Below are 13,540 nucleotides of genomic sequence, written 5' to 3'. Positions count from 1 at the left end.
CTTTGGCTAAACTACTGTTTCAAAGCAAAATACATTACTGGATCATTGCAATTCATAGTACTTGCCAGTTTCATACTGAAAACAATATGCTATCCTTTTCCATGCAGCACCCAAACATTTCAGAAACCTACTGTGCCGAAAAATGATACAGTGCAGTCCTGTTGACTAATAATGTATGTTGCAATCCTTACAAATACACTATGATAAACACATAATTCAATTTTAAATCATTTTGAGCATAAACTAATAAAATTCCCCGAAAATGCTAATGCAGTGAGGGGCTCATCCAACCTGGCAGTGCAACAGAGGCCACAACAAACACGCATGCCCTTCTAAAATAACAGCCTTGTGTTCTTCCCCATTGCTCTCTAACAAGGAGAACACCAAAAGCACCGTAAAATGTGCTACGAGCTGATAGTCGTGGGATGTAAGCTCTCCATTTCTACCATGTTGATGCAGAACTTGGTTTTATTAGAGCAGAGAGTCTTATTGCACATCATCAGGTGATGATCTTTTGCCATTAACATTGTGCTTCTAATAGGCACTAAAAAGCAATAAAGCTAATAAGATGGAATCCAGCTTGCTTTAGTTCTCTTGGGAAGAATTCATTCTGTTTGGAAAAGTCAGCACAGACCTGAAGAGGGCAAAGCATTTATTTATTTCTCAAATCTGTATCCCACACTTCGTTCAAGAAGCTCAGAGTGGCCTCCAGTTATCCTGTTTGTCCTCATCACAACCCTGTGAGGCCACTTGCCCAAGGCTACCAGGAAGGGTGCAGAGCAGGGTTTTGATCCTAGGTGGCCCAGGTACCCACCCAATAGCCCATCTGTCCTAGCTGTTACAGGTGATGTGATCAAGAAAAGCTATTGCAAACAAAGTGCTTTATAACATGGATTCTGTGGTTATTTCTTGTTTCTATCATGTGTCTGATTGGCATAGTATTTTACTGATCACAAACTTTGAAGAAATGGGCACAAGGTAGTTTGGTGCAGTTAAAAAACATGCATTGAAGTATACTGAGAGTGTGTACACTCTTTGCCAGCAGATCTAAGAACTGTACAGTTTCCAGCTAGGCCAGTGGTCTACATCCAATGGGCAAGAACTTGGGGGTGGGAGCACAGAGACCTACTCACTGGTTCATGAGCCCCTCTCCTTTTATACTGGAAAGACTTGCTACTAGTGCACATGGATAGAGAGCAAAAGTGACATGCCTCCTGGTTCTCCTTGAGCACGGACTGGGAGGAGCAATAGGACAGTAAAGCAAGGTCATAGTCATAACTCGGGTCTTCCTTCTTCCTCTAATGTGACTGTGATGTCATATGGTGCAGCCTTTGGGATTCAGGGCGGGTCCTGGTACTGAAAAGGCGGAAGACCACTAAGCTAGGTAGTTTATAAGCCTAATAATTACCTTTGTCAGGGCTGCCAAGAGCCCCCATAGGCCACCAAATAAACATTCCTCCTGGGCCTCCTCATATAAATTACATGCTTATTTATTTAGAATATACAGGTATGCGGCCACTATCCCAAGCACAGGGGTCCCCAACATGCCTCCCATGGGCACCCAATGACATGTTTCCTGGTGCCCACCAAGTGTTTTTAGAAAGTTGGTGGGACCAAGCGAGGTATTTGTTCAACAAGGCTTCTGATTGGCCACTGGAGATCTGATTGGACGTACAGATTAAAATAAAGTTGCTTCAGTAGTAGACATGGGCACAAACCGGAAAAAAACGAACCGGGAGGTTTGAGGTCCCACAAACTTTCACAAACTTGCCCCAATTCTCAAACTGGTTTGTGTGGTTCATGAAAACGTTACTTCCAGGGCAGCAGAAGGTCTGCAGAATAGGGGTGTGAGCTTCTGGTTTCCCCCTTTTAAATGTCAGCCGCTTTTCAGCTGATGGGAGGGGAATCCCCATCAGCTGAAAAAAGCTGCCGGCTATTCTGCTTCCCATGTTTGCAGAAGTTTGCTTATTCCCTGCTGGCTTTAAAAGCCAGGAAAGGGCTAAATGGCTGCTTTCCCCTTCCTCCTTTGGGGTATGCACACACACTTTTTTTCCCCAAAGGCAAGAAAGTGAACAATGTTGTAACATTGTAGCATTGCAACATTGCAATGTAACATTACTGCACTTTCCTCTTGGCTTTAAAAGCCAGGAAAGGATTAAATAGCTGCTTTCCCCTTCCTCCAAGGCATTTTTCAGGCTTTGCAAAGAGGGGAAAAAGCCACTTTGTTTCCAGCCAGCAGGGAATAAGCAAACTTCTGCAAACATGGGAAGCAGAACAGATTCTGAAGTGCTTTAAAGTTTCAGCTGGCATTTGAAAGCAGCAACACTTTTCTTGCACGCAAGAGAACTGATGCTCCTTTCAAATGCCGGCACTTTTTTCAGCTCATGGGGGATCCCCCCTCCCATCAGCTGAAAAGCGGCTGGACACCTCTACTGCAGAAAGCTCATCTCCGGTTGCCTAGGAAACTGATTGATCAGCGCCAGACTGTCTGCAGTGACAAACTGAAAATGAACCAAACGAACCAACCTAAAGTTCTTCCCAGTTCATCAGAAATGGGCTCTAATGAACCACTGGTTCATGAACCATGAACTGGCCAAGTTCGTGACGAATTTTGGTTCATATTTCAGTTCGTACCCATCTCTATTCAGTAGCAGCTATCACCACAGTGTTGGTTTTATTCTCTCACTCCTCTGTCCCTGGGTATCTTTTAAAGTACTCGTTTTCTACTCTGCGCGTGTGACTCCACCTCCTGTTGCAGCCATTTTGTGGTTATACCCACCACCCTGTTCAGAATTCCGAAGATGCCCACAGGTTCAAATAGCACTAGCAGAATTTTTCCCCATTTCCCAGATCAACCTAGGCTCCCTGAATTTTAGCCCCACTCCTGGCAGCCCTGGATGTTGGCTGCCACTTGGATCCAGAGGGATCATCTTGATTCGTTCTACTTCTCCCTCAGTCCAGCTGCCCTCACAATATCTTTTTGCTGTTATTCCCATTGCATAGCTGTGGGGGTGGGGTTTAGGCTAAGAGGCAGTGAGTTATAAGGCTGGGTGTGAGCTTGAACTAGATTTCCCACTCAGCAAAACTAGATCTGGCATACCGCTTTGCACCCTGACCCTATTCAAGAAGGCCAAAGTACACATGGAGCTCACGGTGTCAGGGACAGCTCTGCTTTCAATCCAAGTGTACATCCTGAGAGCAGCATGTTCACATCACAATGCCAGCAGCACTTTGGATCAAAAGGCGGGGTTTGTTGGGGGGGGGGATTGTGTCCATTTGGATGGCTGAATTCTGTGTTTTGATCAAATGCCAGCCATGGTGCTGAATTCACCAGTCTTGTGGCAGCAGAGAAGAGGAATGCTCCCATTCATGTGGACCACATTAATTGCCTGTCAGAACTGAAATTTTATTGTGTGGATATAAAACTGAGTCACACACACACATCTGTTTTCATCGTGAAGGCCATATAAAATGTAACAGTTGTGATTTTTTAATCTATTTTTCGTTGCTTATAAACTATTATGGAATGAATGAATGCTGTAGAAAGGGAAGCTCATACAACTGGAAACTCACTTTGTATAGTAATGATAATTTGAAAACTCTACAATTAATGTGCATAACACTTTACAGAGTAACTAAGGAAAAAAAAAGACAGGTCCCTGCCTCCTGGGAATTTACAGTCTAAATTTTGATCAAGGGGGTGATACTGTGATACGAATATTTATTTTATTTATTTAAAGTATTTTTAGGCCACTTCTAATTTTTTTGTGAAAGTTATTTTTAATGAATTTGAAGGGTTAAATCTAACGGTTCTCTCCCACTATGTGAGGAAACTTCTTTGAAGAGTAAGATCTGGGTCCAGTAGCACCTTAAGGTCCGACTAGATTTCCAAGTTGTAAGCTTTTGAGAGTCCAAGCTCCCTTCATCAGATACAAGGAGTGGAAAAAATTTTATAATCCAGGCAGAGGGTCAGAGGAGTATTGTAAACTAGAATGTCAGGAAGCTCATTATAATACATTCCTTGTATCTTATGAAGGGAGCTTTGCTTCTTGAAAGCTCATTTAAATGTTTTTTTAAGGCACTATTGGACCCAGACTGCAAACCAACAAAGCCACCCACCTGAAACTTCCTTTGAAGAAAGACTCACTCTAATGAACAAATGGACAAACAAATTCCTTCTTCTAGTGGAAGGACTCTTTAGTCAACAAAGGGGAACCAGTGAATCAGGTCATATTCGGGGAAACATATATTAGGAATAGATTCAGCCATGGTTATTTGAAATTACCACTTCTTCCATAAAATAACTACTACTTTGGATCTGTCATGCTGTTCCTATGAGAGCCAGTTTGGTGTAGTGGCTAAGAGCAGCAAGACTCTAATCTGGAGAGCTGGGTTTGATTCCCCACTCCTCCACTTGAAGCCAGCTGGGTGACCTTGGGCCAATCACAGCTTTTCAGAGCTCTCTTAGCTCCACTCACCTCACAGGATGATTGTCGTGAGGACAATCACTGCTCTGTAAACTGCTCTGGAGTGTTGCATTAAGGGCAGTATAAAAATCAAATGTTGTTATTATTTTAAGCACAAATACCTAGATGACATTACTGATTAATTCTAATGCATTATATAGAGCAGCAACACAGAAGGCTACCAAGAAATGCTTCCATATTGCATGTGTACACACACACACACACACACACAAATTATGGACCGACCTCTTGTCAGTACTACATATGGCCAGGAACGTGCAGTGCTGGCGTGATGTGTCTGCACATAACAGATGTAAAATTTCAAGAAATATTGAAGCTATGTCATTTATCAAAAATCCATGCCAGTGTTTCAGATGTATGCAGGGAAGCAAAGCCAAAAAATTTTGCATGTATTTTGGAATAAAATTAAGGTGCCCCCAAATTCTCTTTATTTTTACAACAAATTAATGATCCCTCTCTCAAATTGTTTTCACCTTTCTGATAGTGTCAGTACTGGGATCCAGCCTTCCTCCTCTCTCCACTGTACGGATGGGGATGAACAAAGAACAAATTGTTAAATTGCATGTTTTATAGATTATTTAAATTCTAGAGTGCAATTATACCATTGGTTTATTTCCAGAGGGAAACTGGGGGGGGGGGCGGGTGTGGAATCCTCCCCTAGGGTCATTTGAGTTTTACAGGGTCCAGTCTAGGAGCACACATTGCTCCTGCTGGTTGGCCAAAATTATTGTGTCCAGTTGGAGTAGAGATGGCCCATCTACACAACCACGAAGTGTACAACTGCATTGCGGGGGTTAAAACTCAAGCAGTTCTACAGAAGATCTAGTTAGTACATTTGACATCTCCACACCATCATCACAAGCAAGATGCAAGTCTTTCAGTGATAGCTTTCTGACATCAGTGATAGCGTGCCTGTAGTTGTATTCAGGGCGGCTGAATACATATCATTACAATCATACGAATGTTGTTTCCTCTTGTTACCTGATGGAAAGCAAGACTTTCCATCAGGTAACAAGCACCTGCCCATATAGGTGGGCCTGCCACCTATATGGGCAAGCCCAACACAAATACTGAATTCCGATGACCTCTTTGGATCATCTGGTTCATGAGCCCCTCTCCTTTTATACTGGAAAGACTTGCTACTAGTGCACATGGATAGAGAGCAAAAGTGACATGCCTCCTGGTTCTCCTTGAGCACGGACTGGGAGGAGCAATAGGACAGTAAAGCAAGGTCATAGTCATAACTCGGGTCTTCCTTCTTCCTCTAATGTGACTGTGATGTCATATGGTGCAGCCTTTGGGATTCAGGGCGGGTCCTGGTACTGAAAAGGCGGAAGACCACTAAGCTAGGTAGTTTATAAGCCTAATAATTACCTTTGTCAGGGCTGCCAAGAGCCCCCATAGGCCACCAAATAAACATTCCTCCTGGGCCTCCTCATATAAATTACATGCTTATTTATTTAGAATATACAGGTATGCGGCCACTATCCCAAGCACAGGGGTCCCCAACATGCCTCCCATGGGCACCCAATGACATGTTTCCTGGTGCCCACCAAGTGTTTTTAGAAAGTTGGTGGGACCAAGCGAGGTATTTGTTCAACAAGGCTTCTGATTGGCCACTGGAGATCTGATTGGACGTACAGATTAAAATAAAGTTGCTTCAGTAGTAGACATGGGCACAAACCGGAAAAAAACGAACCGGGAGGTTTGAGGTCCCACAAACTTTCACAAACTTGCCCCAATTCTCAAACTGGTTTGTGTGGTTCATGAAAACGTTACTTCCAGGGCAGCAGAAGGTCTGCAGAATAGGGGTGTGAGCTTCTGGTTTCCCCCTTTTAAATGTCAGCCGCTTTTCAGCTGATGGGAGGGGAATCCCCATCAGCTGAAAAAAGCTGCCGGCTATTCTGCTTCCCATGTTTGCAGAAGTTTGCTTATTCCCTGCTGGCTTTAAAAGCCAGGAAAGGGCTAAATGGCTGCTTTCCCCTTCCTCCTTTGGGGTATGCACACACACTTTTTTTCCCCAAAGGCAAGAAAGTGAACAATGTTGTAACATTGTAGCATTGCAACATTGCAATGTAACATTACTGCACTTTCCTCTTGGCTTTAAAAGCCAGGAAAGGATTAAATAGCTGCTTTCCCCTTCCTCCAAGGCATTTTTCAGGCTTTGCAAAGAGGGGAAAAAGCCACTTTGTTTCCAGCCAGCAGGGAATAAGCAAACTTCTGCAAACATGGGAAGCAGAACAGATTCTGAAGTGCTTTAAAGTTTCAGCTGGCATTTGAAAGCAGCAACACTTTTCTTGCACGCAAGAGAACTGATGCTCCTTTCAAATGCCGGCACTTTTTTCAGCTCATGGGGGATCCCCCCTCCCATCAGCTGAAAAGCGGCTGGACACCTCTACTGCAGAAAGCTCATCTCCGGTTGCCTAGGAAACTGATTGATCAGCGCCAGACTGTCTGCAGTGACAAACTGAAAATGAACCAAACGAACCAACCTAAAGTTCTTCCCAGTTCATCAGAAATGGGCTCTAATGAACCACTGGTTCATGAACCATGAACTGGCCAAGTTCGTGACGAATTTTGGTTCATATTTCAGTTCGTACCCATCTCTATTCAGTAGCAGCTATCACCACAGTGTTGGTTTTATTCTCTCACTCCTCTGTCCCTGGGTATCTTTTAAAGTACTCGTTTTCTACTCTGCGCGTGTGACTCCACCTCCTGTTGCAGCCATTTTGTGGTTATACCCACCACCCTGTTCAGAATTCCGAAGATGCCCACAGGTTCAAATAGCACTAGCAGAATTTTTCCCCATTTCCCAGATCAACCTAGGCTCCCTGAATTTTAGCCCCACTCCTGGCAGCCCTGGATGTTGGCTGCCACTTGGATCCAGAGGGATCATCTTGATTCGTTCTACTTCTCCCTCAGTCCAGCTGCCCTCACAATATCTTTTTGCTGTTATTCCCATTGCATAGCTGTGGGGGTGGGGTTTAGGCTAAGAGGCAGTGAGTTATAAGGCTGGGTGTGAGCTTGAACTAGATTTCCCACTCAGCAAAACTAGATCTGGCATACCGCTTTGCACCCTGACCCTATTCAAGAAGGCCAAAGTACACATGGAGCTCACGGTGTCAGGGACAGCTCTGCTTTCAATCCAAGTGTACATCCTGAGAGCAGCATGTTCACATCACAATGCCAGCAGCACTTTGGATCAAAAGGCGGGGTTTGTTGGGGGGGGGGATTGTGTCCATTTGGATGGCTGAATTCTGTGTTTTGATCAAATGCCAGCCATGGTGCTGAATTCACCAGTCTTGTGGCAGCAGAGAAGAGGAATGCTCCCATTCATGTGGACCACATTAATTGCCTGTCAGAACTGAAATTTTATTGTGTGGATATAAAACTGAGTCACACACACACATCTGTTTTCATCGTGAAGGCCATATAAAATGTAACAGTTGTGATTTTTTAATCTATTTTTCGTTGCTTATAAACTATTATGGAATGAATGAATGCTGTAGAAAGGGAAGCTCATACAACTGGAAACTCACTTTGTATAGTAATGATAATTTGAAAACTCTACAATTAATGTGCATAACACTTTACAGAGTAACTAAGGAAAAAAAAAGACAGGTCCCTGCCTCCTGGGAATTTACAGTCTAAATTTTGATCAAGGGGGTGATACTGTGATACGAATATTTATTTTATTTATTTAAAGTATTTTTAGGCCACTTCTAATTTTTTTGTGAAAGTTATTTTTAATGAATTTGAAGGGTTAAATCTAACGGTTCTCTCCCACTATGTGAGGAAACTTCTTTGAAGAGTAAGATCTGGGTCCAGTAGCACCTTAAGGTCCGACTAGATTTCCAAGTTGTAAGCTTTTGAGAGTCCAAGCTCCCTTCATCAGATACAAGGAGTGGAAAAAATTTTATAATCCAGGCAGAGGGTCAGAGGAGTATTGTAAACTAGAATGTCAGGAAGCTCATTATAATACATTCCTTGTATCTTATGAAGGGAGCTTTGCTTCTTGAAAGCTCATTTAAATGTTTTTTTAAGGCACTATTGGACCCAGACTGCAAACCAACAAAGCCACCCACCTGAAACTTCCTTTGAAGAAAGACTCACTCTAATGAACAAATGGACAAACAAATTCCTTCTTCTAGTGGAAGGACTCTTTAGTCAACAAAGGGGAACCAGTGAATCAGGTCATATTCGGGGAAACATATATTAGGAATAGATTCAGCCATGGTTATTTGAAATTACCACTTCTTCCATAAAATAACTACTACTTTGGATCTGTCATGCTGTTCCTATGAGAGCCAGTTTGGTGTAGTGGCTAAGAGCAGCAAGACTCTAATCTGGAGAGCTGGGTTTGATTCCCCACTCCTCCACTTGAAGCCAGCTGGGTGACCTTGGGCCAATCACAGCTTTTCAGAGCTCTCTTAGCTCCACTCACCTCACAGGATGATTGTCGTGAGGACAATCACTGCTCTGTAAACTGCTCTGGAGTGTTGCATTAAGGGCAGTATAAAAATCAAATGTTGTTATTATTTTAAGCACAAATACCTAGATGACATTACTGATTAATTCTAATGCATTATATAGAGCAGCAACACAGAAGGCTACCAAGAAATGCTTCCATATTGCATGTGTACACACACACACACACACACACAAATTATGGACCGACCTCTTGTCAGTACTACATATGGCCAGGAACGTGCAGTGCTGGCGTGATGTGTCTGCACATAACAGATGTAAAATTTCAAGAAATATTGAAGCTATGTCATTTATCAAAAATCCATGCCAGTGTTTCAGATGTATGCAGGGAAGCAAAGCCAAAAAATTTTGCATGTATTTTGGAATAAAATTAAGGTGCCCCCAAATTCTCTTTATTTTTACAACAAATTAATGATCCCTCTCTCAAATTGTTTTCACCTTTCTGATAGTGTCAGTACTGGGATCCAGCCTTCCTCCTCTCTCCACTGTACGGATGGGGATGAACAAAGAACAAATTGTTAAATTGCATGTTTTATAGATTATTTAAATTCTAGAGTGCAATTATACCATTGGTTTATTTCCAGAGGGAAACTGGGGGGGGGGGGGCGGGTGTGGAATCCTCCCCTAGGGTCATTTGAGTTTTACAGGGTCCAGTCTAGGAGCACACATTGCTCCTGCTGGTTGGCCAAAATTATTGTGTCCAGTTGGAGTAGAGATGGCCCATCTACACAACCACGAAGTGTACAACTGCATTGCGGGGGTTAAAACTCAAGCAGTTCTACAGAAGATCTAGTTAGTACATTTGACATCTCCACACCATCATCACAAGCAAGATGCAAGTCTTTCAGTGATAGCTTTCTGACATCAGTGATAGCGTGCCTGTAGTTGTATTCAGGGCGGCTGAATACATATCATTACAATCATACGAATGTTGTTTCCTCTTGTTACCTGATGGAAAGCAAGACTTTCCATCAGGTAACAAGCACCTGCCCATATAGGTGGGCCTGCCACCTATATGGGCAAGCCCAACACAAATACTGAATTCCGATGACCTCTTTGGATCATCTGCCTGACAGTAGGTTACTCCAAAGTATCAAATAATGGTTCCATTTTGAGTCTCGCTCCCAATGCATTGAAAGCCAAAGGGTGCTACTCTGCAAGTTTTACTGTGGGCAAAGTGTTAAGATGAGAAGCTGGCTGTGACTAGACAGCTGTCATGTGCAGCAGTTTCACACAGCTTTATGAACACAATGGTAATGGGCTGGTGTCTTGACTCTTGGGAAAGGAGGAGGGATGTCCCTCTAGCCCTGATGTTTGCAGGGCCGGCGGGCCTATTGAGGCCAGGTAGGCGGTGCCCGCAGGCGCGGGGTGCCAGAGGGAGCGCTGGAGGAGGCGCGGCGGGCGGGAGCGTGTGCCACAAAGCACCAGCCTCCTATCCCTCCCACCCTGTGCCGCTGCCGCTGCCAGCACAAGCCCCTGGCCAGGCGCAGCCACCACGGGCAGGCATCTGCGGCAGCACAGGCAACCGAGCGGGAGAGCTCAGAGGCCGCCCGCCGCAGCAATCGGGCCGGTGGCGCGTGCGCTCCCGTGATGACGTCATGTGTGACGTCATCACGCAGGCCGGTGCGCGCGCGCGTGCTCGTGCGTGCGCGGGGGCCCCCCGGCCGGCTGGCCGCAAGCGTGGTAAACCCTTGCGCAGCCCCTGGATGTTTGCAGTGAAAGAGGAGGAATGATCTGCTTGTTGTAGGTATATCTTTGAGAGGGCTGAAGACCCCCCCCCCATACACACACACACACTCCAGTAACTCTGCCCTATTTTTTCAGAGAGAAAAATACTAAGATTTGATTACAAACAGACCAAAGTACAGTTTTTTCACTTTTGTTTTGTTGTCTGAGAGAGCAAGACACTGAGGCACACCAGGCTTAGCTTAAACTGTGCCCGAGCACACCAAAAGCCTTGCCAAAGTGAAGCACAGCCACTGCTCTCTATGGCGGAGAGATTTAGTTTTATCTAAATGCTCTATAAGGAATAAAGTGCTTACCACTGTTTTGCCCTGTTGGGATGAATCTGACATTCTATTGACATATGCTATAGATTTAATTTAATGCTGTGGTTCAGATGTCTCTTTTGATAAATTTCAGTGAAAATCTACACTTAAGAAGGGTTGAGCTCTTTCAATATTTATGGAGTTTAAAAGGCAGGAATCGGAAAGGAAACATGGTAATTGAAACAACGTTTGTGTGTATCTGTGCTGAGAACAGTTCTGAAGGCAACTGGTTAGTTGTAGCGATGATTTTGAATTTCTCTTGCATGCTGTTTTGACTCAAAATTCCCCATTTTGATTTAATATATTGAACCCATGACTGCGCTTTCATGCCTTTTTCATTTCTTCAAATCTCTTTTTTGCACAATTTGAATTGCCTTTTTGTGTCGTGGGCATATAAATGGATGGCATAAATATATAAACAGCGTAAAAGAAGCAAATAAATCAGGAACGTCAACAATAAAAAGGACTCACAACAACAACAAAAATGAAAAGGGCCATGGATGTACAGTCCCATTCAATTGCTCTGAATATTTGGAATGAGTTTCTGAATACGGCTTGGACGGATCCCTTTTAATTCTAGTCCAGAAACTCCTCTTTCATGATGATAAATTGATAGAGCTGCATCATTCTCATTTTCCTTTAAAAATTCTTTTGTTTTGTTAGGCATATTGGTGATTACATCCGTAGAAACTGGAGTTGTGGCAGTAAAATCCATTAACAGCAACTTTTACCTAGCCATGAACAAGCACGGGAAAGTCTATGGTTCCGTAAGTATGTTTGTCTTCCTTGAACTTGGATCATATTGTCCATGCTTAAATAGCTCAATTGAACACAGTAGGATCTGATTCTGAACAAATGAGTTAAACAGGTTGGATTCTAAGGGGCTTTCCTTACTATAGTGCTGGGTTTAGATGCACAAAAAAGCCACAGATTAGTTGTGTGATACAAACAGGTGTGAAATCCTCAGGCTTATGAGTTGCATCTTTCCTTCCCCATGTTTATTTATTTATATCCCCTTTTCTTTTCGAGCAAGGGGCTTACAAATCATAACTAAAAATGTTATAATCTACAAGCATTATAGTCTAAAAATCCCAAATACAAAGCTCAAAGATTGAAGATTGCCTGGTTTATTAAAGCTGCAACCCAAAAAACGCTTCTGCTAGTACGTTCCACTGAACTCAGTAAGATTTACTTATGAATATATGTATTTAGGATTGCACTGGAAGTCTCCATTTTAACCCCAGTTTGTTGAGATGTCCAGATTCAAGAAATTGTAGTTTGTTTCTCATCCACATTTTGGGATTGGTTTTCTTTGATTGTTTAAATATTTTTACCCTGCCATTCCTCATGTTTCAGGTCAGTTTACAGTAGCAGATTAAAAACATTTACAGTTAAAACCAAAATAAAATAACAACCACCCCCAAATCCCTCCTTCCCTCTCCCCCTTAAAAGATTCAGTACAACAGATTGAGAATCCCAGATTCCAGGTAAAGAAGGCTTCCTAAACCAAGAGGCACGAGGCTGAGAATTTCAGGCTCATTCACATCAAAAATTGTGGGTTTTTTCATGATGTCTACACAATCTTTATTTTCACATTTGTTCAGTAACGCTTGTTCATGCCTGAAGCTTTTCTTAAGATCACACAATCTATCATTTTCTCATTGCTTTTCCCTAAGGTTCCTAACTATGTGGAGCAGAAAAATTTCCAGTTCTTTGTTTTTCCACAGGAAATTTTCCATGTCTAAAGATTAATTGTTTCATAAAATTAATTACATGGCCAGTACAATATTAGGCAAGCTTGGCACTTTCAAAGTTGTCACGTATGATTTCCAGGTGAGTGTCCCTAGGAATTGTGTCAGAAAGTATTTGCGTTTTATTGATTTCTAAATGGAAGGGAGATGCAGATATAGATATAAAATCCAAATAAAAATCTGTATATGAATTCGCATGATTGGCTATGCAGCTCAAATCAAAACCAAAGCCAAAATTCTATATTTTTATATCTTCTCTCATATGGTGGAATATAAATGGTGTGGTGGAGCACTACACTGAATCTGAGGTGTTCTAGTGGCCTCCAGGGAAGATAATGAAGTTCTGTTGAAGTAGATGAGAGCTAAGCTACAAGAGACGAATTACACGAGGGGGAGCCCATGAAGGGAGTCACAATGTTAGATGGGAAGCTGAGTGTTAAAAGAGATCAGAAGGCTTTGTCAATTTCCCCTCTCTGCAGAGCCAGGGAGATCTGCTCAGACCCTTATTTTCTCTTAGCCTCCTAGAAGGGGAGGTGAAACTGACAGGGCCTTCTGGAGGCAAAGAGAAAATTAACAAACTCTCTGAGTAGCTCTCTCCCTGGTTCTGTAGAGAGGGGAAATTGACAAAGTCTTCCGATCTCTTTTAAAACTCAGCTTCCCGGCTAACATTGCGACTCCCTTCATGTGTTCCTCCTTGTGTAATTCATCTCCAGTGAAGTCTGTGGCTTGTCATGCACCATTCTTTAGATACTGTAAAATTAGTAGG

The 13,540-nt window shown here is 43.0% G+C and overlaps 1 protein-coding gene across 1 annotated transcript in view; it reads left to right on the top strand.

The window, feature by feature from the left end:
• The window catches only part of FGF10 (fibroblast growth factor 10), a 120,570-nt gene that overhangs the window by 95,379 nt on the left and 11,651 nt on the right, over nt 1–13,540 (top strand). Inside the window, exon 3 of the mRNA XM_054987284.1 lies at nt 11,687–11,790. Within this exon, the coding sequence (XP_054843259.1) occupies nt 11,687–11,790 (104 nt within the window). The remainder of the gene's footprint in view (nt 1–11,686; nt 11,791–13,540) is intronic.

The sequence above is a fragment of the Eublepharis macularius genome, chromosome 8 (genome assembly GCF_028583425.1).
Source record: "Eublepharis macularius isolate TG4126 chromosome 8, MPM_Emac_v1.0, whole genome shotgun sequence".
Lineage (NCBI taxonomy): Eukaryota > Metazoa > Chordata > Lepidosauria > Squamata > Eublepharidae > Eublepharis > Eublepharis macularius.
The sequence above is the reverse complement of the archived record's forward strand: the minus strand, read 5'-3'. Positions and strand labels throughout refer to the sequence as shown.